At 34.3% G+C, this 21,603-nt stretch overlaps 1 protein-coding gene across 1 annotated transcript; it reads left to right on the forward strand.

Annotated features, from left to right (window-relative positions):
- Window positions 1–13,690: 13,690 nt before the first annotated feature.
- Window positions 13,691–20,773, forward strand: CLEC3A (C-type lectin domain family 3 member A). Its single transcript, XM_003758360.2, has 3 exons — window positions 13,691–13,848; window positions 17,745–17,828; window positions 20,167–20,773. Exons 1-3 carry the CDS (start codon window positions 13,740–13,742, stop codon window positions 20,556–20,558), a joined length of 585 nt encoding a protein of 194 aa, XP_003758408.1. The 5' UTR covers window positions 13,691–13,739; the 3' UTR covers window positions 20,559–20,773.
- The last annotated feature ends 830 nt before the right edge of the window (window positions 20,774–21,603 follow it).

Here is a 21,603-nt window from a genome sequence, read left to right on the forward strand (position 1 = left end):
AATCGTGATGACTGGAGGATGCATGGATATACTATAATTAGTTCTGGTTGTCCTATCATGTGGTTAAGAGGAACCTTTTTTCATTGACTGTAAAGCTGGAACTTTCTGTGTCTTCAAAAGAGCCTAAAAATATCTGGCCTTTTCTTTGCTATATTTTCATCTGGGAAAAATATGATTCCTTCACTTATGACATCCAGTGAGACCATGTGGTAATAGGCCTTCTTCCCTACCACCAAAGGCCATATGGCCCCTGAGAAAAAGGATCCACTAGGGTTTTAGTTCATTCTTTTCCATTCTACTTGAGGAGTTTCAAACCTTGGGAGTTTCAAAGATCTGGAGTATGAGCAAAGATTTGGCAGTTTGGAATCTAGATTAAATGTTGTAGCCAGTCTAGCATCTATGCCCTGCAGAACATATAGAGATCTTCTAAAATTATCTTGGGACTCTAGCCTAGCTGAAAACAGCAGCAATGTTGTCTTTGGACATGAACCTGGTAGGGCAGATGTTCTATAGAAACTGAGTTAAATTTGAAGCTTAATCCCTACTCCTTCTCCAACATTAAGAAGTAGAGTTTAGGCCTTTTAGGTTTTGGGAGAAATGTATTTTATTCTGGTTCTGTTTTTAGAGCAAATGTTATTTTGTCAAAGCTATCCAATATTAAGTGGTTAAATGAAACTGGAGGACAAATCACTGGACTTTAAAAATGAGCAATGCACAGCTAATGGAGGGTCAAGCCAATGGCAGAGAAAAGAAGTATTCCAACTACCTCTGGGTACTTGAGAACCCTGATGGAGAGATATAACAAGGATTTCTTCTCAGAGAAAAGAGAGATCCAGAACGTACATGTTATAATAGGAAATGACCAGGTTATATAGAGATTTAAGTGTCAAAAAGAAATCTTTACATTTCATACTCAATATATACTAATATACTAATTGAATTTAATGAATAGAGAAGTGAATAGTTAAAATTTAGCTCTAATAAAATCATGTGGGCAGCTGAGTGGACAGTGGATTGAAGTCAAGAGAAAGTTGAGGAAAGTGAATCAATTAGAAAAACATTGCTATAGGTTAGATAAAATGTAATGAGTACCTGAACTAGAGTACAGGCAATAATAAATGGAATACATGAGAGATCTAAAGATAGAAGCAGCAAGATTTTGTGATGGATTGAGAATATATATTGAGTAAGTATTAAGAGTGACTGGGTGACTGAAATTATAATTATGCCTTCACCAGTAGAGAAGTTTAGAAGATATGGAATCTTGAGAGGGGAAAGATGATGACATCTTTTTTTTAGACATATTGAGTTTGAGATCCCATAGAAACATCCATTTTGAGGCAAAAGACATTTGGTACAAGATACTCAGGAGAAATAATAGTACTGGATATTTAGATCTGGAAATCATCTGTCTAGAAATAATTTGATCTCTTGGAGATCACCAAGTGATATAATGTAAAGAAAAAGATTCAAGGCAACATCTTGGAGGGACACCCATCGTTAATGGGTATGGTATGTAGGAAGAATATGCAAGGGAAAGTGAGGAACAATGAGACAGGAGAAGAACCAGCAGAGAACAATATTATGAAAAGCTAGAAGGAAGATTATGAAGGAAGAGAGTGACCAACATTATTAAAAGCTAATGAGAAGTCAGGAAGATTGAGGATTAGAAATGCCATTAGATATGAAAATTAAAAGTTTGGAGAAGGAAATATCAATTGAATGAGGAGATCAGAAGCCAGTTTTCAGGAATTTTAGAAGAGAGTAAGAGGAGAAGAAGTGGAAATATTTGGTGTGGCTGGCTTTCTTGAGAAGTTTAGCTGTGAAGGGCAAATGAAACAGAGCTACCAGGGGAGGTATAACTAAATAAGGGTTTTTTTTAAAGGATGAAATTAATCTGAGTGTGTTTGGAAGTACCAGAGAAATCAATAGATAGGGAGAGTTGGAGATAAGCTATAGAAGGAGCAAAATACTAGAGAAGGCAGGAGGGGGTGTTACTAAAGGTACACATAGGGGGCTTAATTTTGGCAAGGTGAAAATCATCTTGTCACATAAGAAAGGAGTTGAAGGAGGAGACAGTGGGAGAACATGTCTATGTGATGTGAGATGAGGAGATAGATGGGCATGGCAGGTATGAGAGAGAGAGTGGGGAAAGACCACTAGAGCCAACTGGCCTTAAGTGAATATAATATAATATAATATTACTGAGCTTTATATTCAGAGTCCTCCACAATCTTGCCCAAACTTATCCTCACCATTGTTCATGCACTATTTTATCTGTGCTCCAATCAAATTTTAATATATTATCTACCTTGGTTTGCTATGGAAGAGAAAGAACATTTAAGAAAGGATGATACAAAAGGAAACTCATCACTAAAAAATTAAGGGAAGTTATAATTCAGAGTGATGAAACCTGACAATAAAATGCATTTTAATTTTAAGGGTATTTGATAAGGAAAAAATTGATCCCAAATTGTTTTGGAGGTTTGCAGGAAAAGTTTTTGAGAAAATGAGATAGCATAGACCTTTATCTGTGTATCTTGTAGGCAATTAATGGTTGAAAGGAATAGTAAGTTTTGTTTTTTCTTCTGTAAAAGGCTTCTGTGAATGTGCCTCACTTGAGAAGGTAGAGTCTACCAGAGGCTTGATGAACAAGATCATGATGGGGACAATGCAAACTTCAGCAATAAACTAACATTTTGGGGAATTAACATTAGGTGGGCCAGTAGAATAGAATTCCATGTATATTGGCTTTCTGGTCCAGAAAGAGCTTCCTAACCATTTATCTCAAGAAATCTTTCTATTTATCTTATTCTCTTACTCTCCATGCTCCATGTACATATACCCTGGTATGATTTCAGCTTTACTATTCCATTCCCAACATGCACCTTTTTATTTTGACCCCAGGCAAAGGTTGCCCTTTTTCTGGCCAGGAGTGTACTTATTGGTACACAATGATCCTTCCTGCAATGGGACTCGCCTTCTTCTCAGAATTCTGCTTCTGTTAACTGCTAATTCTATGGGTTTGCCAACTATGAGACATACTAGCCTTGGTTATGTCTGGTGTGAGTGATCATTAAAAATCTGAACGCACTCCTCAAGTGTCAATATCTGCCTGCCTAAAGGTTATGTCTCAACTCTGCTTCTGTTGATCACTTGGAGTTGATATATTTTGAGTATTCCCTGGGATCATCAGCCCATATGATTAATTAAAGATCATCCAGCCTAATGTCTTTACTTTATCTCTCTTGATATCTGATAGCATAATTGCAACTTCCACTTTCCTGTATTCATCTGATAAACAGTAAATTTTGTTCTAGCTTTTCATTTTAATTCTGTGCATGTGTGTTTTTCACGTTTATTTTTTGAATAAGAGAGTGTTGGGTTTTAGTTTTTATCCAGGCTAACACTTTATTTTTTATATTCTTCATGTTTAAAATTATAATTGTTAGGCCTGCATTTTCCTCCATTATTTCTTCAGTATTGATTTTTATCCCCTTCTTTGAAAACAGGATTTTGTCTATGTGTTAAGTTTTGTTTTCACTTCTTTGATGCTAGTCTAGTACCATAGACTCTCTGCATCTGTATGTCACTGTTGTAAACCAAGTCCTTTGAATTTAGTTAAACTGACTATTTCTCTCTCTCTCTCTCTCTCTCTCTCTCTCTCTCTCTCTCTCTCTCTCTCTCGACAATTGTGGTTAAGTGACTTGCCCAAGGTCACACAGGTAGGAAATATTTAGTGTCTGAGGCCAGATTTGACTCAGGTCCTCTTGACTTCAGGGCTGATTTCTATCCACTGTGCCATCTAGCTGCCCCTTTTTCTTTTCTTTTTTTTATTGCTTTGTTTATTTTTCTACTTCTTTTGGGCCTTCTCTTTCCCTGCTCATTTAAACATGTGGTTCAAAATTTTTCTAGTTCCCTTCACCTTTATCATCGTAAAGTAAGTTTTTTGTTGTGCCTTTTTTCCAATTAGTTTTTCTTTGATTTTTCCTCCTCACTATTTCTTATTTTCTGATCCATGGGCTATACTTTTATTCATTCCTTTTTTATCCTTTGTGTCTGAGGTTAAGACTTTTGCAATAATAGGTCTGAAATTCCATTTCTAGCCAATTCCTATGACATTACTTTTGTAGACTATATTCTTTCCCCTTCCTCTTTTTTATTTTGTTTTGTTTTGTTGGCCACATCTTGCTCTTAAAAATATACTATCAATTTGTGAAGAGAACAAATATAAGAGAGAAGCAGTATTATGTGGTGGCAATCACACTGTACTCAAAATCATAAGAGTTGGTCCTATCCATACCAAGGTCAGTCTCCATTATTAAAGTCATTTCCCCATATCTGATATAATAGTTATGCTGACATTCTGGATTTTAGCTAGTAAACTTACATAGCCTTTTTTCTGGGATGGAAAACTGTCCAAGAAGGCACGGATCTTTCAACCTTCCCTTCTTTTTTTTTTTAATTGCATTTTATTTTTTTCTAAATATATGCAAAAATAGTTTTCAACATTCATCATTGCAAAACCTTGTTCAAATTTTCTTCCCTCTCTCCTTCCCTATCCCCTCTCTTACAACAATCTGATAGATTAACCACGTGCAATTTTTCTAAATGCATTTCCATATTCATGAAACTGTGCTAGAAAAATCAAATCAAAAGGGAAAAAACATAAGGAAAAAAAGCAAATAAACAAATAACAATAAAGGTGAAAATACTGTTTTGATCTACAATCTTATCATTGCTGGGTACAATGTTTCTGCTTGATTCTGCTCATTTCACTTATCCATTCATGTAAATCTTTCCAGGCTTTTATGAAATCTGCTTGCCCATCATTTCTTATAGAACAATGATATTCCATTGTATTCATGTAACATAGTTTATTCAGCCATTCTCCAACTGATGAACATCTATTCAATTTTCAGTTCCTTGTTCCTACAAAAAGAGCTGCTACAAACATTTTTGCACATGTGAGTCCTTTCCCCATTTTTATGCTATCTTTGGGATACAGGCCCAGCAATGGCACTGCTGGGTCAAAGGGTATGCACAATTTTATAGCTCATTGGGCATAGTTCCAAATTGTTCTCCAGAATGATTGGATCAATTCACAACTCCACCAAGAATTCATTAATGCCCTAATTTTCCCATATCCCCTCCAACATTTATCATTATCTTTTCCTGCCATCTTAGCCAATTTAAGAGATGTAAAGTTCAACCTTCCCTTCTACTGATTCTTTTAGTTCTGTTACAATTTTAGCTCCTTGTCATGTCAAGGAAGCCTGATGCATTCCTATTACAGATAATGAACTCAGGATCCAGAAAGAGAAAATTACTTTCCCATTTGTTAGAATCTGTTATATTTGTCTTTGTATAATTGTTGAGGGAGAAAAATAGGAAGTTTATCAGAACTTAGATCTTTCACCAAATGATTTCTTTGAAGTCCATTTTATGTAATAAGAGATAGTAAGAGACAAGAAATTATTTAAAACAAATTATAAAGATGAGCTTACATTTTGTTACCTTTTTGTGAATAACCTCTGAAGGGGATGAAACAAGGTATGTATGAGGTATGTTTGGGATGCCTTACACACTTTGGCAGGTAACCAGGTGGTGTAGCGAATAGAGTATTCACCAGGAGTCAGCAAGATCTCAGTTCAAATACAGCCTAAATTGCTGGACTGGCTTAGATTAAGTCTGATTGAGAGTGACATATAAAGAAAGCAAGAAATCACTAAGGAAAGTTGAGGCTGAAAAAAACTGACATTTCAGGCATGCATCAAGAGTCAGGTAGTATAATTCAATCTTTGAGCACCATCTTGTTGCCTTATCAAATTTAACAGCCAGGTTTAGGAGCTCAATCCACAAAATACCTGGTGGAATACTTGAGGCAGCTAAAACCTACATTGCCACCTGGTGGCATAACAAGACAGAACAGTCTGAGTTGAGACAGCCCATTCCCTACCATTTTTCCTTAGGTGTCAAAGGGAAGTAGTGTTTTTCATTAGCAAATCAGGATGTTTTGTCGTCACTGAGCACAGCTGGCTATCTTCTTGCCTCATATCCTGACACTGCTACAGCATCCTCCCTAATCAATCTCAATTGACCATGTCCTCGATGAATAAAGCTATTTTTGGTGTTACTGATAGTAAGCAATGCTCTTCTTCCCCAACTAGAATTGAGATTGAATAAGTTGCAACAATGATAAATAGCATCAGGGCAGTCAAGAAACTATCCCTTGATAGGAGGTAGTGTTAATTTGATTACTGTTTCCAGAACAACAAATGAAAAGGTAGGGAAAAAAGAGAGGAGGAAATGACATTTTGACAATAAGTAACATGGCAGGAAGTTGGTTGACATGTGGTACCTTTGAAAGTCTTGGGATAACTAGACAATCGAGAACCTAGAATGTCTAGCTATCCCTAAACTTTCTTTTTTTTAAATTAAAGCTTTTTTATTTTTAAAACACATACATGGATAATTTTTCAACAATGACCCTTGGAAATTTTTCCGTCCTTCCCCCCATTCCCTCTATTACAGGGCAAGTAATCCAATATATGTTAAACATGTTAAAATATATGTTAAATTCAATATATGTATACATATTTATACAATTATCTTGCTGCACAAGAAAAATCATATCAAAAAGGGAAAAAGTGAGAAAGAAAACTAAATGCAAGCAAACAACAAAAAGAGTGAAAATGCTATTTTGTGATCGACAGTCAGTTCCTACAATCCACTCTCTGGGTGTAGATGGCTCTCTTCATCACAAAATCATTAGAACTTATCCCTAGAGTTTCAAACGTACCTTATCTACTTATCATTGTTGTGACTTACTCCATAGATGTTTTCTAGCTCACATGTCCCTAGAAGTATTGTCTTCCCCTATTAAAATGTTAGCTCTTTCAATAAAAATCAGGAAAACAATTTGTATGATAGCAGCAACCTTATAAAAATCAACAATTCGGAACAATTTAAGAACTTTGATCCTTGCAATGACCAGCCAGGATTCCAGAGGACCAGTGGTGAAGAATGCTAACTACCTACTAATAGAGAAATTATGGCTTAAATATGTAAAATTAGAAATATGATAAGATATACATTTTTTGATATGGCCAATGTATTGTTTTGCTTGACTATGTATAGTTGTTACAGGGATTTTGCTTTTCTTTTGGGGTAAAAGGGAGAGAAAATAAATGCTAGTTTTAAAAATTAATTTTAAAAAGAATATAAACTCCAGAAAGGCAGGGGCAATCTATTTTGTATTTGTATTCTCATCATTCAACATAGTGTCTGTTACATGGTAGGTACTTAAATAGTATCTGTTTCTTTTGAATTTTAAGACTCAAAAAGAGTATTTCCATACACATAGCAGAACACAAAAAGATTCTATATGAAACTGTGAAGTTCCATTTCAAACTACTTGTTTTAAAAAAGTCCACAATAAATTCTACACATTGCTTTCTTTTTTAAAAAATGTATCTAGTATTTTATTTTTCCCCACTTACATGAAAAAAACAATTTTTAACATTTGGTTTTTAAATTTTGAGTTCCAGATTCTTTCCGTTCTTCCTTTTTCTTACCCCCTCACATCCATTAAGAATGCAAGCAATTTAATATAGGTTATATTGCAAATGCAAAACATTTCTATAATAGTCATTCACATTATTTCCAAAACTCTCCTGCTTGTTTATATTCTCTTATGAATTTCTTTGTTCTCTTCCATCCACTTCTTAAAAGGTTTTGATGGTCCTCTTTTTTTTTGGATATTATTATTGCTAATCACTTCCCAATAAAAAAAGAGGAGAAGATTCTTGTAATAAATAATCATCTTCTGTGTCTGAAATCTATCATCCTTTGTTAAGTAGCATGTTTTATTAATTGTCTTCTGAAGACATGGTTAATCACTACATTGATCAGAAATCTTAAGTTGTTTTTCTTTATCTCCTTATTTCCCCCCTCTTCCCTTTGCATTGATTTATCCTACTCAGAATTCTCTGAAATTGTCATTCCTTTTTTTTTAGTGTATATTTTTTTTAGGGATTTTTAGGGAATCCATTAGATTCATATTCCATAATTTTTCACCAATTTGCTAATTACATAAAAGGTGATATAAGACCCATAACCTTCTTCTTAGATTTTAATTCTTCTCTTAGGCTTTATCATACTTTTGTCTCCACCATCAGTAAATTTGTTTCCAACTTTCTTTCCCTCTTAACTTCTTCCTCCTCAGTAGTCCTGTTTATTTCCTTCTTGAATATGAATTTCTGTACCAAATAGTGTGTGTCTGTGTGTATGTGTTTGTGTGTGTTCGACCCTCATTTGTCCATTTCAAATAAGAGAGGTTATCTGATGCTTACATACATCTTCATCCATGTTTGTATAGTCTTCTCATGCACCCATTTGTGAAAAATAGCAAGTTATATACCCCCTTTACTTGCCTTTTTAAAAATAGTATTTTATTTATCCAAATCCATAAAGGTAGTTTTCAACATTCACTTCTGTAAAATCTTTGTATTCCAAATTTTTTTCCCTTCCTCCCCTCAAGGTAACAAGCAATCTGATATAGATTAAACACATGCAGTTATTCTAAACATATTTCCATATTTGTCATGCTATGAAAGAAAAATCGGATCAAAAGGGAAAAATCCATGGGAAAGGAAAAACACAAGTAAACAATAACAACAACAAAAGGGTGAAAATACTATGCTTTGATCCACATTCAGTCTCCATAGTTCTCTCACTGGGTGCAAATGGCACTTTCCATCAGAAGTCTTCCATAGGAAGTGCCTTGAATCATGGCATTGTGGAGAAGAGTCAAGTACACCACAATTGATCATCATATAATCTTGTTGTTACTGGGTACAATGTTCTCTTGGTTCTGCTCATTTCACTTAGCATCAGTTTATATATATATATATATATATATATATATATATATTTATAAAGTGCTTTGCAAATATTAAATAAATATAATAAAAATATAATAAATATACATATATATATATAATTTTAATATTTGCAAAGCACTTTATAAATATTTTCTCATTTTATCCTCACACAAACCAGGAGATAGATCCTATTATTATCTCCATTTTAAAGATGATTATAGATCTTACTTTATGGTCTCTTTAAATCCCTAATTTCCATTAAGGCTTGGTCCAGCTTCTTCCAATGGGAATTCTTTACTGCTCCCTCTCTACTTTGTATATGTTGAGTTTGACACTTGTATGATTCATGCAGGTGGGGATGTCTAACAGACAGTTGGTAATATAAAACTGGAATTCTGGGGAGAGATGAAGGTTATATATATAGATGAGACAGCTAGGCGGTATGATGCTTAGGGTGCTGCACCTGGAATCAGGAAGACTAAAGTTCAAATCTGAGTACCAAACTAAAAGTATATAGAGCCATTGTGATGACCTCATTGTATACCTGTGAAACCTGAACAGTATATCAGTGCCATGCTAGGGAACTAAATCTCTTCCATTTGTATTGTTTTAGAAAGAGGATAAGATAGTAGACACTGAGTCTGGAACTAAACTGTCAGACAAACAGACTCTGCTGCAGAGAGTACAGCAACTCTGTTGGGCTGGCCACATTATTTGAATGTCAAAAATATGCTTGCCAAAAAGAATATTTTATGGAGAATTCACACAGGGCAAGTGATCAAGTAGCGTTCAGAAAAAATGATGCAAAGATACTTTCAAGATCTCTCTTAAGAACTTTAGAATTGATTGCACAACAGGAGAGACGCTGGCACAGGGCACCCAGCATGCTGTGCCCTCATCAGAAAAGGCACTGTGCTCTATCAGCAAAAACAGAATTGAATTAGCTCAGAAGAAATGTGAGATGTGCAAAGTTAGAGAATCCACCCCAGAGGTTCACATGGCCCTGTGCCCGACCTGTGGGAGAGTATTACTAAGCTTGTATTGGTATGATCGGCTCAGTCGGACACACTGTAACTCAACTGTAACATAGTGATGAGACCGAAGGACAACCACCACAAATTAAGCAGGCAAGGTATGCTTTGTATTCACTTGTCTGTATATACACTGTAACTCCTGTACCTAATAGTGCCTTGCATATGGCAAGCATTTAATAAATACTTATTGAGTATCAATTAGAGATTTTCTAGCCCGATGCCTTCCTGTTTAATTATAGTGGAGGAAAAAACAATGAGAAAAAATGACTTGTCTAGGATCACAGAGCTGGATAGTGTCCCTCTCAAAACAGAAGCCTCAGGTTCTCAACTTTGATTCTGATATTTTTCCATTACACCAGCTTTCCTTCTAAATGTGTTTTTTGGGGAAAAACAGACCCAAAAACTGTGTCTAGTATGTTTGCAGAGTAATGATGGTGGTGGTGGTGAATATCTGTGGATTTCCTATGGAAAAAGGAAACCTTGTCTCAAGTTGGTCTATTTGCAACCCAGATGCAAAAGAAACCCAAACTTTTCCACTGCTACTTTTCCATGCCATGAAATCATCATTACACAGGATTTTCCCAGGAAGGGATTTTAGAAGATGTAGTAAAAACAGCTGCTGAATCAAAGAGAAGTGTTTAATCCAAAGACAGCATTAATCCATCCCCAAATTTATAGCAATGTTCATTTCGTTACCTAGGATCATGGTGTCCTAGAGTTGGAAAGAAGCCCAGAAATCACCTGGTCTAATTTGAGTTAGACTTCCCTCTAAGATCTACAACAAGCAATTATTGGTTATCCAGCCTCCCTTTGAATACTTTCAGTGATGAAGAACTCTCTCCTTCTTCAATCCTTTAACAGTTCCAGGATCTTGTAGATTTAGACACATCACTATTATTTTAACATATTTATATATCCTGTATTATTTATATGTAATATAAAATAATAAAAATACAACAAATATAGTACAATATCAAATTATTGTGTGTTTGATTATACATTATATAATAATATATTTATATATTTAGGTACATTATTATTCTGGCACATTGGTACATTATTATAAAGGCACAGATTGTATACCAAATATATGATCTTTTCATCCTCTGCAACTATTGGCCATGACCCTCTATAAATTTTCCAGAAGGGCTTCACTCAACATGCTTCCTCTAGATCTCTTTATAGAGCTTCACATTTTTTTACTATCACTACATGACTAGCACTCTTATACTCTTACACACTCCAATAATATTCTTCTTTTTGTTGCCACTTATTCTTAATAGTCCTTTGTTGGTAGTTGGTAATATAATCCAGGCCACTCTCCTTTACTATACATCTCTCTACTATTGCCCTTTAAACAACTAACAACATTTACTGTGATATTCTTAGCTTGACAGTCATATGAAGAATATTGGTGTCAGAGTTAGATGTTTGTTCCAGAGAAGAGCCACAAGGAATCCAAATGGAAAAAAGAATTCTTACAGATAGGAAGGTTTGGGATAACATTATTCTGATTTCATCAACCTCTAAAACATTACAGAACCTCCTAGATAAGTTTCATAAGTTTTGTTTTGTTTTTATAGAAGTATGAATTAACTGTAATTATCTATATAGGAAAAAACAAATGAATGACAAAATACTTTTGTCTTAGTTATGATATGAAGTGGGATCCATAGAATTAGTTCACCAGTTTATATAACTTGGGATAGACTCTATGGATGTAAAGTGAACTGGGCCCAGAATTAAACTTACTAGGAGGAAAAGAGAGAGCTACCTTAACCTTTGGAATTTGAATGTACTTTCTAACTCAAATCAAATTAATTAACATTTGTAAACTTTGCAAAACTTAAAATGCTGTATAAATGCTAGTTTTTACTATTATTATCCTACTTGATTATTACCTTCATTAAAACGCATTTCTCTGCAAATTTTATCTGTGAGCATTTAAACAAATATTTCCCTTTGAGATGACATGCTTGCTTTTTAGAAGAAAAGGCAAGTTAAAGATTTCTGACTGTAACGTATCTCTTTTCAAAGTTTCCCCATGATTCCTAGAGTATTTAGGGAAAGTCCCCTAATTCAACATATCCTAATGTTCCTATATGCATATATGCATCTTTGTACCAACTATCCTCTCTCATGATTCATATCAGACTTTTGGGGAATGGAAAGAAGGATGAATTGAGGTAAGTTCATTTGGAAAAATCCCCCACTGAATTTGGAGTTAGGAAACTTGGGTTCATATACCCAACCAAACTCTACTTACAAACGTGTGACCTTTCAGGTGCTCCATTTAAGAAGGATGCTCAGGGCAACCATCTTTTCATTTCTCACTCGACTCTTCTGGATTTCATCACGATCTCAAGAAATCTTTGAAATGCACACCTCCTCAGTATCTCCTGCCTTTGAGGCTCTTGTCATCCTCTGATTGGAGAGGATGGAGGGTGGACATTAAAGAGGAGCTCCTCTTATATACTACATTTAAGGAAGATGCCCCAGACAGCCAAATTATCATTTCCTATTTTATGGCAGGACTTCATCATGCCTCACTCCCAAATCCACATTGGATTTTTTTCTTTTTATGTTCTATCTTCCCCATTAGAATGGAAAATCCCAAGAGGTAAGAATAGTTGTTTGCCTTTCTTTGTATCCCCAGCACTTAGCACAGTAGACTAATACAAATAACTGAATGACTTGTAGCAAATCATTTACCTTTTCTGGGTTTTAATTTTCTAATGTAGAAAATTCAAACCATGAAACTTGGACTAAGTTCATTTTTTTTCACCAGACTACTTACTATCTAGATTTCTCCGTTATAGCCCAGAAAACTCTACATATTAGAAGATTACTTCAGCCCTGGAATTCTCACTTCTTCTGCCTTTGCTGCCCCTTCTTCTGATTAGACAGCTTCTCCAAGCACCTCCATTTAAGGAGGAGACCCTGGCTAGCCATTTCTTCATTTTTCACAGATTGCAATCTAGCCTCTCCCATCAGTATTCCTTTTATATATTATTTTCTCTAATTAGAATATAAGGTCCTTAAAGATGAGAAGGTTTCTTTTTGCTTCCATTTTTATTCTCAATGGTTAGAACAGTGTCTAGTTCACAATAGGCACTTAATAAATACTTATTGATTTGTGTTATCTAAGTGAACTCTAAGATCACTTCGAGCTTTAAGATTCTACAATTATATATTTTTTCAATAAAGAGAAGCAGATATGCTGGTGACTTTGTGTAGCATATAGTTGGAAGGACACTGGATTTATAATCAAAGAATGTAAACTTTGAGTTCTGGTTTTAACACTTATGATCCTGGACAATTTAGTTTAAAATTCTAGCCTCAGTTTCCATATTTGAAAAATATAGAAACTAATATTTGTAGTAACTCATATGGTTCTGTGTGAAAAGGGTCTCGTAAATCTTAGAGTGCCTTCTAAATAAGAGCTATTCCCTTGATTATTATCTAGTACCATTAATTTCAGAAATTTAGTCTGATATTTAAAAAATAGGCTTCTCAAACATGCCAATATTTTGGGAAGTAAGGAAGTAATGGAGGAAAACTGTCAAATGTGATGTACCAGGTATAAAAATCATTTGTCAAAATGCAAATCAGCCAAGAAATGTAGCCAAAATGAGGCTTTTTTAACCTGAGGAGGGAGAACAAGGAGCCACCTTATACTCCAGCCAACAGAAGCACTTTGACTGGTTTCATGTGTGAGAAGAGCCAGCTTCTCTAGCTCATTTTTATAAAGCCCAGGACTATTCAGCTGCACCATTTGCTCCTAACTGCTCCTGAGTTCCCTGATACTTCTTGGAGAGAAATGGCCCATAATGGACTTGGAATCATCATCCTCATCATTATTTTACTCATTGATCAAAGCCAGCCTGCCAAACTAAAAGCCAGAAAACACAGCAAACGTAGAGTGAAAGGTAACCGTTTTCCTTCATACATTAAGAAGTTTGGGAAATAAAAGTGTTGGAATGGAACTTAGAACATAGAACATAAACATGCCAATGCTGATATTCTTTTTTAAAGTCTCTCCCAGTTCTAACATTCAATGCTCTGAGGCCCTTTCCAACTCTGATAATTGGGTGTTTGTTTTTTTTTTTTTTTTTTTTTTTTTAAAGAAATATCTTAGAGGGGAAAATTACCAAAGACTCAAGGCCAGGGAAAGGATCAAAATTTCTCTCTATTCCTTTCTATAATTCTCTAATCTTTAGGGAATTCCTAGGTAAAGGTAACTTTTATATTTCCTTGTCAATTTTCTTTCATTAACAATTAACTCCAGAATTGAACATATTACAAATAATAAAAACAGAGAAAAAAGAATAGAATCAGTATCCACATGTGACACCAAATAAATGTGTCAAGAAGTCAAATCATTTGCACTTTTCTATAATTATAAAGATCTTTTCCCCAATTCCTTATTTTTATAAATACTAATTCGGGCTTAAGTGTTTAGAAGTTAAATTTTTTTCTGGGCAATCTCATATTTGCCAGTGTATTTTTTTCAAGTCCAATTCTAACATCTCCTGGTCAGAGAATGCAAGAAGGAGACTAGAGAGAAAGGAAAGAAAAGAATGAATATAGAGAGAAATAGATGATGTGGCAAGTTTATATAACTTCCATTTTGGCTATATTAAAGAATCTGCAAAATGGTGACTGCTGTAATGTCTGACACCAGACAATGAGGAAGAACAGCAATGTTTATGTGTATTTGTTAGTAATATCTCTATGTGTGACTAAAGTAGATAATTTTTTTGGCCCCTAACTTAAAATGGGCCCATCTTAAGGGTCAATCTCTATATCCAAAATGATTTTTTTTTGCAACCTCTCAACATTAGACTAAAAGAAACTGAAACTTCTAAGTGGGAGTTCTTTGGGATAGGAACCACAGTCATCTGATACAGAGGAGGCTTTGTGGGAAGTCTGAGTAGTGAAAAATAGCCACGTTCAAGACTCAGCTCTGGGAAACAGGTCGCTAGAGCTTTAACTATATACTTTACACCACATGAATCCCAGACCGTAGAATAACAGAGTTGGATGGGATACAATACATAAAGAGAGATTAGAGTAGAAAGAAGATTTCAATGGGAGAAAGAAGACCTTGCTTCAAGCTCTGGCTCTGCCAATTTTTAGCTGTATGATCTTGAAGGCAAATTGCTTCTCCTCTCTGATCCTCAGATTTCTGACCTGTAAAATGAAGTTTGGAATAAAGCTTCTCTGAGGTTGCCTCCAGTTCTAACATTCTCTAAGAGTATATTAGAATTGGAAGGATAACTAATAGAGTTAAAAGGGACCTTAGATTATATAATATAGATTATTAAATATGGACAGAAACTTAAAACATGGAATGTTAGAGGTAGAAGGGACATTTTGGAGCATTTAGTTTAACTATATCATTTTACAAATGGAAAATTTAATGTCTAGATAGATGAAGGAACTTGCCCAAGGTACCCACCAAATTTCACCCCAAAGCTTAGCTTTGTCCCTGATTTGGCTGATACCCTGTTTGATATTCTTCGCATCACACTAGGCTGACAGTTGTAATATAATGGGAATAGCAGTAGATTTGGAGCCAAAAAACCTAGATTCTAATTTAAACTGTACCTTTTATGAAGTCTGCAATACTCAACAAATTCCTTCATCTCTCTAGGACTGTTTCCTCTTCTTTAAAATGGAGATAAAATTTTTTTTTCCATTTTTCTAGTACTTTATAGTTTGTAAAGTACTTTCCTCATGATAAAACTGTGAGTAAAATAATTATTATTCCCATTTTACAAACAGATAAACTGATATTCAGACAGGCAAAGTGACTTAGCTGAAGTTACTCATCTAACTTAAGATAACCAAACTAGCAATCCCGAGTCCAAGTTCATGGGTTTTATTTAATATATTTTTTAATAATAAAAACTATTACAACAAAATGTCTTTGTACATCCTTTGTACATCTACGTCTTTGTACATCCTTATGACTAGAAAATCCTGCATCTCTTCTCTGCCTCAGTTACTGTCTTCCTTCAACATGTACCTCAAGCAGAACATTCCAAGTGAAATTTTTGTCAGTCCCCCATTAGCATCTTCCTTTTCTTAACTACTTTGTTTTTATATTGCTATTCTTTTTTTTTTTTAACTTATGGCATACATACCTATATATCTATATTTAGTTATATGAAATAGGTACTATAATTTAAGTTATACATAAAATATAATGAATCTATGTAAAGCATGCGTCTATAATATGTACTATAATTTGTTAATCTTTAAAATATAATGATCTATACAATGCATTGTCTATATATACTCATATATATGTATCTACATATACATATTTGTCCTTATTGTCTCCCCTGTAATACTATAATTTCTTAGCCAGTAAGTTTGTTTCATTCAGTATAATTGTATCCCCGGTGCCTACAGGTACAGAAGGAGACAGCAAGGGGATAGAAGAGATAGAGTACTAGACTTGAAGTCGGAAAAACCTGAATTCAAATCTGGCTTCAGACACAGCTAGAGTGTCACTCTAGTCAAGTCACTTAACTTCTATATGATTCAGTTTTTTTTTTCATCTATAAAACAAAGAATAATAATAACACAACTCCCAAGGTTCTAAGGAAAAAGTAAAATGATATTTGTGAAGCACTTTGCAAATCTTAAAGTTCTAAATAAGTGCTAGCTATTAAAAACTTGCCAATTGATCAACAGTATTTCCTATTTGAATTGGCCAGGAAAGATAGTTTGGGACTAGATTGTGAGGGCTTTAAAAATTTAACAAAGGAGCTTATTTTTTATTTTAGAGGGAACAAAGAGGCATTGAAATTTATTGAGTAAGGTATGAGTATTTTTGGCTTACAAAATTGAGGCCAGATTACAAAGTTCTGCACAAAACTGTAAGAGAAAGAGTACAAATTGCTTATTTCTAAGTGTTATTGCAATGAAAGCAATTCATAAATCTTAAATCACCACAGACATGTAAGTAAATAGTATCATTATTGTAGGGTCACGCTTGTGGCTAAGATACAGATTGTCCCAACTGACCTTTGAATTCCCTGACAATCAGAATAGAACCTTATTTAAACTTTGTTGCATCCTCAGTATACAGCAAAATATTATGTACACAGTTGGGGCCTTAATAATTATTATATGTAACCCTATTCTAAAACCTGCTACAGGCCATGAATAATTAATTCAATGAAGGATACCCCAACATTAGTTATAAAAAATAATAACAATAATAGAACTGAGCTGAATAGTGTTTTAACAGGCAATCTGATGTGGTGCAAAAAAAAAAAAATGTTGTATTTAATCAGAGTACTTGTTTTGAATTCCAATTCTATGTAACCTTGAGCAAAAAAACTTCATTTCTCTGGACCTCATTTCTCTATAAAAAAAAAAAAAAGGTTGGACTAAATGAGTTTTATCATCGTTTCCAGCTCTAAATCATATAATCTAAGGATTACAAAACAAGCTTCATTTACTCGTCACAATCACTACATTGAGTAGATAACGAGAATTTTATTTCTTTTTACAAAGAAACTAAAGATGTTAGAGAAGAAAGTAACATAACAACCCTATGAGGTAGATATTTTTATTCCCATTTTAAAGAAGAGAAAACTGAGTCTCAGTGAAGGAAAGTGACTGCCCAAAATGTCAGCGTATCATCCCATGTAAGTTCTTGAAAGAAACTTTATTAAGACCATTTGCTTTAGGGTCATATGGATCAAGATATTTTCCTTTGTGACTGCCTACTGGCATCTTTGTTCAGCAAAACTACTTTTCAATATCCTTGTTTTGTTGTCTTATGTCTTTGTCATGTACACAAAAGAAAAGGATGGTGACCTAAAAACACAGGTGGAGAAGCTCTGGAGAGAAGTAAATGCCTTGAAGGAAATGCAAGCCCTGCAGACAGGTAAGAATGTATGTCTTGGGTGCCTTGTTGCTGAAAGATATAAGATATCACCGAAGATCTGGGACCAAAGTGTCACAAAATGTTAGAGCTGGAGAGGACCTTAGAAATCAACAAATCCCCAAACTTAATTTTACAAAACTGTCTTCTTTTTCTTAATTATATCCCCAGTGCTTAGCACAGTGTCTGGCTCACTGTATTCATTTAGTTTAATCAACTTAAGTGACTGATCACAGATGACAAAACTAAAAGATAAGCTATAGCACATATATATATATATATATATATATATATATATATATATAAACTATAAGCTATATATTAGCTAATAAGCTATAAGTTTATATAGCTAAAAGCTTTTATAGCTATAGTTACAGCTAAAAGATAAGAAGTGACTGAAGAAAAAAAGAGGCAGCTAGATGGCACAGTGGATAGAGCACTGGCTGTGGAGTCAGGAGGACCTGAGTTCAAATCCAGCCTCAGATCCTTAATGTTTACTAATTGTGTGACCCTGGGCAAGTCAATTGACCTCATAAAAAAAAAAAGAAAGAAATTATAGGAGGTAAGTCACATGGATAGTAAGGAGATACTCACATTTTCTAATTTCAAATCTGATGATTTTTTCAATGTACCACAATAAATGAGAAGAGAGCCTTCAAAAGTTGAATTGCTAAAAAAATATCCTTATCATTCAACACCAAGAAGAAATAAATCTTTAAGAGCAAACAGAGATGGTTCACACATAATGGGAATGGAAGAAATTATATAGCTTCTATTATGTGCTAAGCACTGATTATACTTAACACCTTACAATTATTACTTCATCTGATCCTCACAGCAATCCTATAAGATAGGAATTATTATTACACCCATTTTACGGTTGAAGAAACTGAGGTTAAGTGACATGCACAAGGTCACACAACTGGTAAGTGTCTTAAGGTCACATTTGATCTTGTCTTCTTAAGCTCCATCTTAGTGTTCCATCCACTGCATCACCAGCTTCCTTTGCTTGTGCCAGCACAGCACTTTGTGGTTTACAAATTGTAATGTTGTCAGGTAAGAAAGGAAAGAAATAATATAACCATTTTCTAGATGAGAAAATCGAGACTAATGGAGGAAACCTGCCTTATTCAAGAGCATATAGCTATTGTCAGATCTGGGATTCAAACTTAATTCTCATGACTCCTCCACCTGCCTATCTCTTTCCATTGCTCCTGCCCAAAGATCCCTGGTCATAGACAAGCCTGATTGTTTTTGATATTTTACCCTAGTGAATTACCTACAAATTAAGAATCGGCTTTTTCTCTACATCAAGGCCTGGCTTCTGGCTTCAGTCCAATGACTCACTTATTGAACATTATTCTTTGGTAGTTGAGACCCCTTCTTAGTTTATAAAACATCACCTCCATTCTTATGCCAAATGAAAGTATTATTAGAGATAATAATAGAGAAAATTATGAGAAATAATAAATATTAGTAAATAAAATAATAAACAAAATTATTAACCGAAAATAGAAAAATAATACGAGAGAAATGAATCCTAGAAAATGAAGGTGCCTTAGCTCACAATTAATTAGAATTACCGGAACTGGAACCTTCAAGTCCTGGCTCCTAATTGAACATCCTGTTCATCATACTAGTTGATTATTAGATGGATTTTTTTTTAAGGAATAGATATAAAATTCAAAATGAGGAATTTTATATTTATATATACTGAATATATATTTATATATACTGAATATTATGAATATATAATTTATATTTAATTAATAAAATTTAATTTAATTTTCACTCATTTAGTGAAAAAAAATTAACCCACTATGAATATGGTGGCAAAGAAATTATCTGAGTTCTTAAAGGTTATTACCATGAAGATCTTAGCAAAATGAAAAAGCTTGAACATGAATCTGGCACCATACACTATGTTTTTCATCCAGGAAGTGAAAGAATGAAAAGCATTTAATACTTTCTGTGACTAAGGCACTGTATTAAGTATTGAAGATATAAGTGTAAAAGTAGGACAATCTTTTTTCCTCAATAGCATTTTATTTTTCCAAATAAAGATAGTTTTCAAAATTCATTTTTGTAAAATTTCATGTTCCAAATTGTTCTCCCTCTCCTCCTTACTACCCCCCTCCCCAAGACAGCAAGAAATCTGATACAGGTTTAATATGTATAATCCGTTTAAACATATCTCCATATTTAAGACTTTTTTTTTGAATAGAGTCTTAACTTAGGGTCCATGAATTTATCTTACAATATATTTTGCTAATTATATTCAACATAATTGAATTCTATTGTAATTTTATTTTGTGTATTTAAAATCATATTCTCTTTACAGTCTGCCTCCGAGGCATGAAAGTACATAAAAAATGCTACCTGGCGTCTGATGTCTCCAAGCACTTCCATGAGGCAAATGAGGACTGTATTTCCAAAGGCGGAACCCTGGTCATTCCCAGGAACAGTGATGAAACTAATGCTCTGAGAGACTATGGAAAAAAGAGTCTACCGGGCATTAATGATTTTTGGCTGGGGATTAATGACATGGTCAATGAAGGCAAATTTGTTGATGTCAATGGTATTGCCATTACCTTCTTCAACTGGGATCGTGCACAGCCCAATGGTGGGAAGAGGGAAAACTGTGCCTTGTTTTCCCAGGCAGCTCAAGGAAAGTGGAGTGATGAGTCCTGCCGGAGCAGCAAAAGATACATATGTGAATTTGTCATTCCCTAGAGGGTTCCTCTTGAACACAAAGCTTCCAGGGAGAATGTGATATTGACCCTTCCCATTGGTGGATGCTGCTCAACCATAAGATTCAGAAAGGCAAGAATGGAAATCCAGACAGCCATGTGTTATTAGAACAAAATGGCTGGTCTGTCCAATTGACCACATGTCATCTTCATGGAATTTTCTATCCTGCAATATACACATTATTAAAAATCTTCCTACTGGGACTCACCTTGTCAAATATTTCAGCCACTGGCTGGTGGAATAGCATTGGGAAAAATGAGTTTGAATTCAAAACTATTATAAATATTATTCTTTAATGAAAGAATAATTGGCTTAATTATTAAGGTTTCTGAAATTTGCCAGTCTCTAGCAGAGTTTGATCAAACTTCTTGAGAAATGCCATGACAATTTGAGAGTTAAGATTTTTAATTATTAAGAGTGAAGAACATATGAGGAACCAAATGGCAGCTTAAGAGAGCTATCTAGAAATTATAGATTCTGATGAAATTATGGAAAGAATAATGGTTTTGGAATTGGTGGACCTGAGTTTGAATTGTTGCTTTAGTACTTAAGCACTTTATGACTATGTTTAAGTCACATTATCCCCTTTAGTTTCAGTTCTCTCACTAGTAAGGATTGTACCATCTACCTCAAAAGGTGAGTGAAGTGCTGTGTTGCCTTAAAACTAAAAAATATAGTATTATTAGCTATTAGTACTTGTTAGCCTTCACTATCTAGCTAGTCTTGAAATTAAAATTGATGTATCTTTTTAATTGAGAAAGTCTAGCTGAAAAAATACTATCTAGTCCAACCCCTCCTTTTATAGAAGAATTTGAGATTCAGACAAGGACTTATGCAAAGAGCTTGGGTTTGAATTATCCTCTCTTGATTCCAAGTTCAGTGACTTTTCCCCTGTATTCCAAATGTAAATAATTTCCAGCTATTAACTATTAAGTTACCAACAAACTACAATACCTTTATTCCTAAATAAAAAATTAAAATTATAGCTAGAAGTTGCCAAAATTTATCAGTCTGGTGTTCATGATCT

The sequence above is a fragment of the Sarcophilus harrisii genome, chromosome 2 (assembly GCF_902635505.1).
Source record: "Sarcophilus harrisii chromosome 2, mSarHar1.11, whole genome shotgun sequence".
Lineage (NCBI taxonomy): Eukaryota > Metazoa > Chordata > Mammalia > Dasyuromorphia > Dasyuridae > Sarcophilus > Sarcophilus harrisii.

Bases quoted from the DNA above. Each gene is read 5' to 3' on its own strand.
- CLEC3A (XM_003758360.2), top strand. From the start codon at position 13,740: ATGGCCCATAATGGACTTGGAATCATCATCCTCATCATTATTTTACTC. The intron at 13,849-17,744 runs GTAACCGTTTTC...TGTACACAAAAG, and splicing joins CAGCAAACGTAGAGTGAAAG to AAAAGGATGGTGACCTAAAA. The intron at 17,829-20,166 runs GTAAGAATGTAT...TTCTCTTTACAG, and splicing joins AATGCAAGCCCTGCAGACAG to TCTGCCTCCGAGGCATGAAA.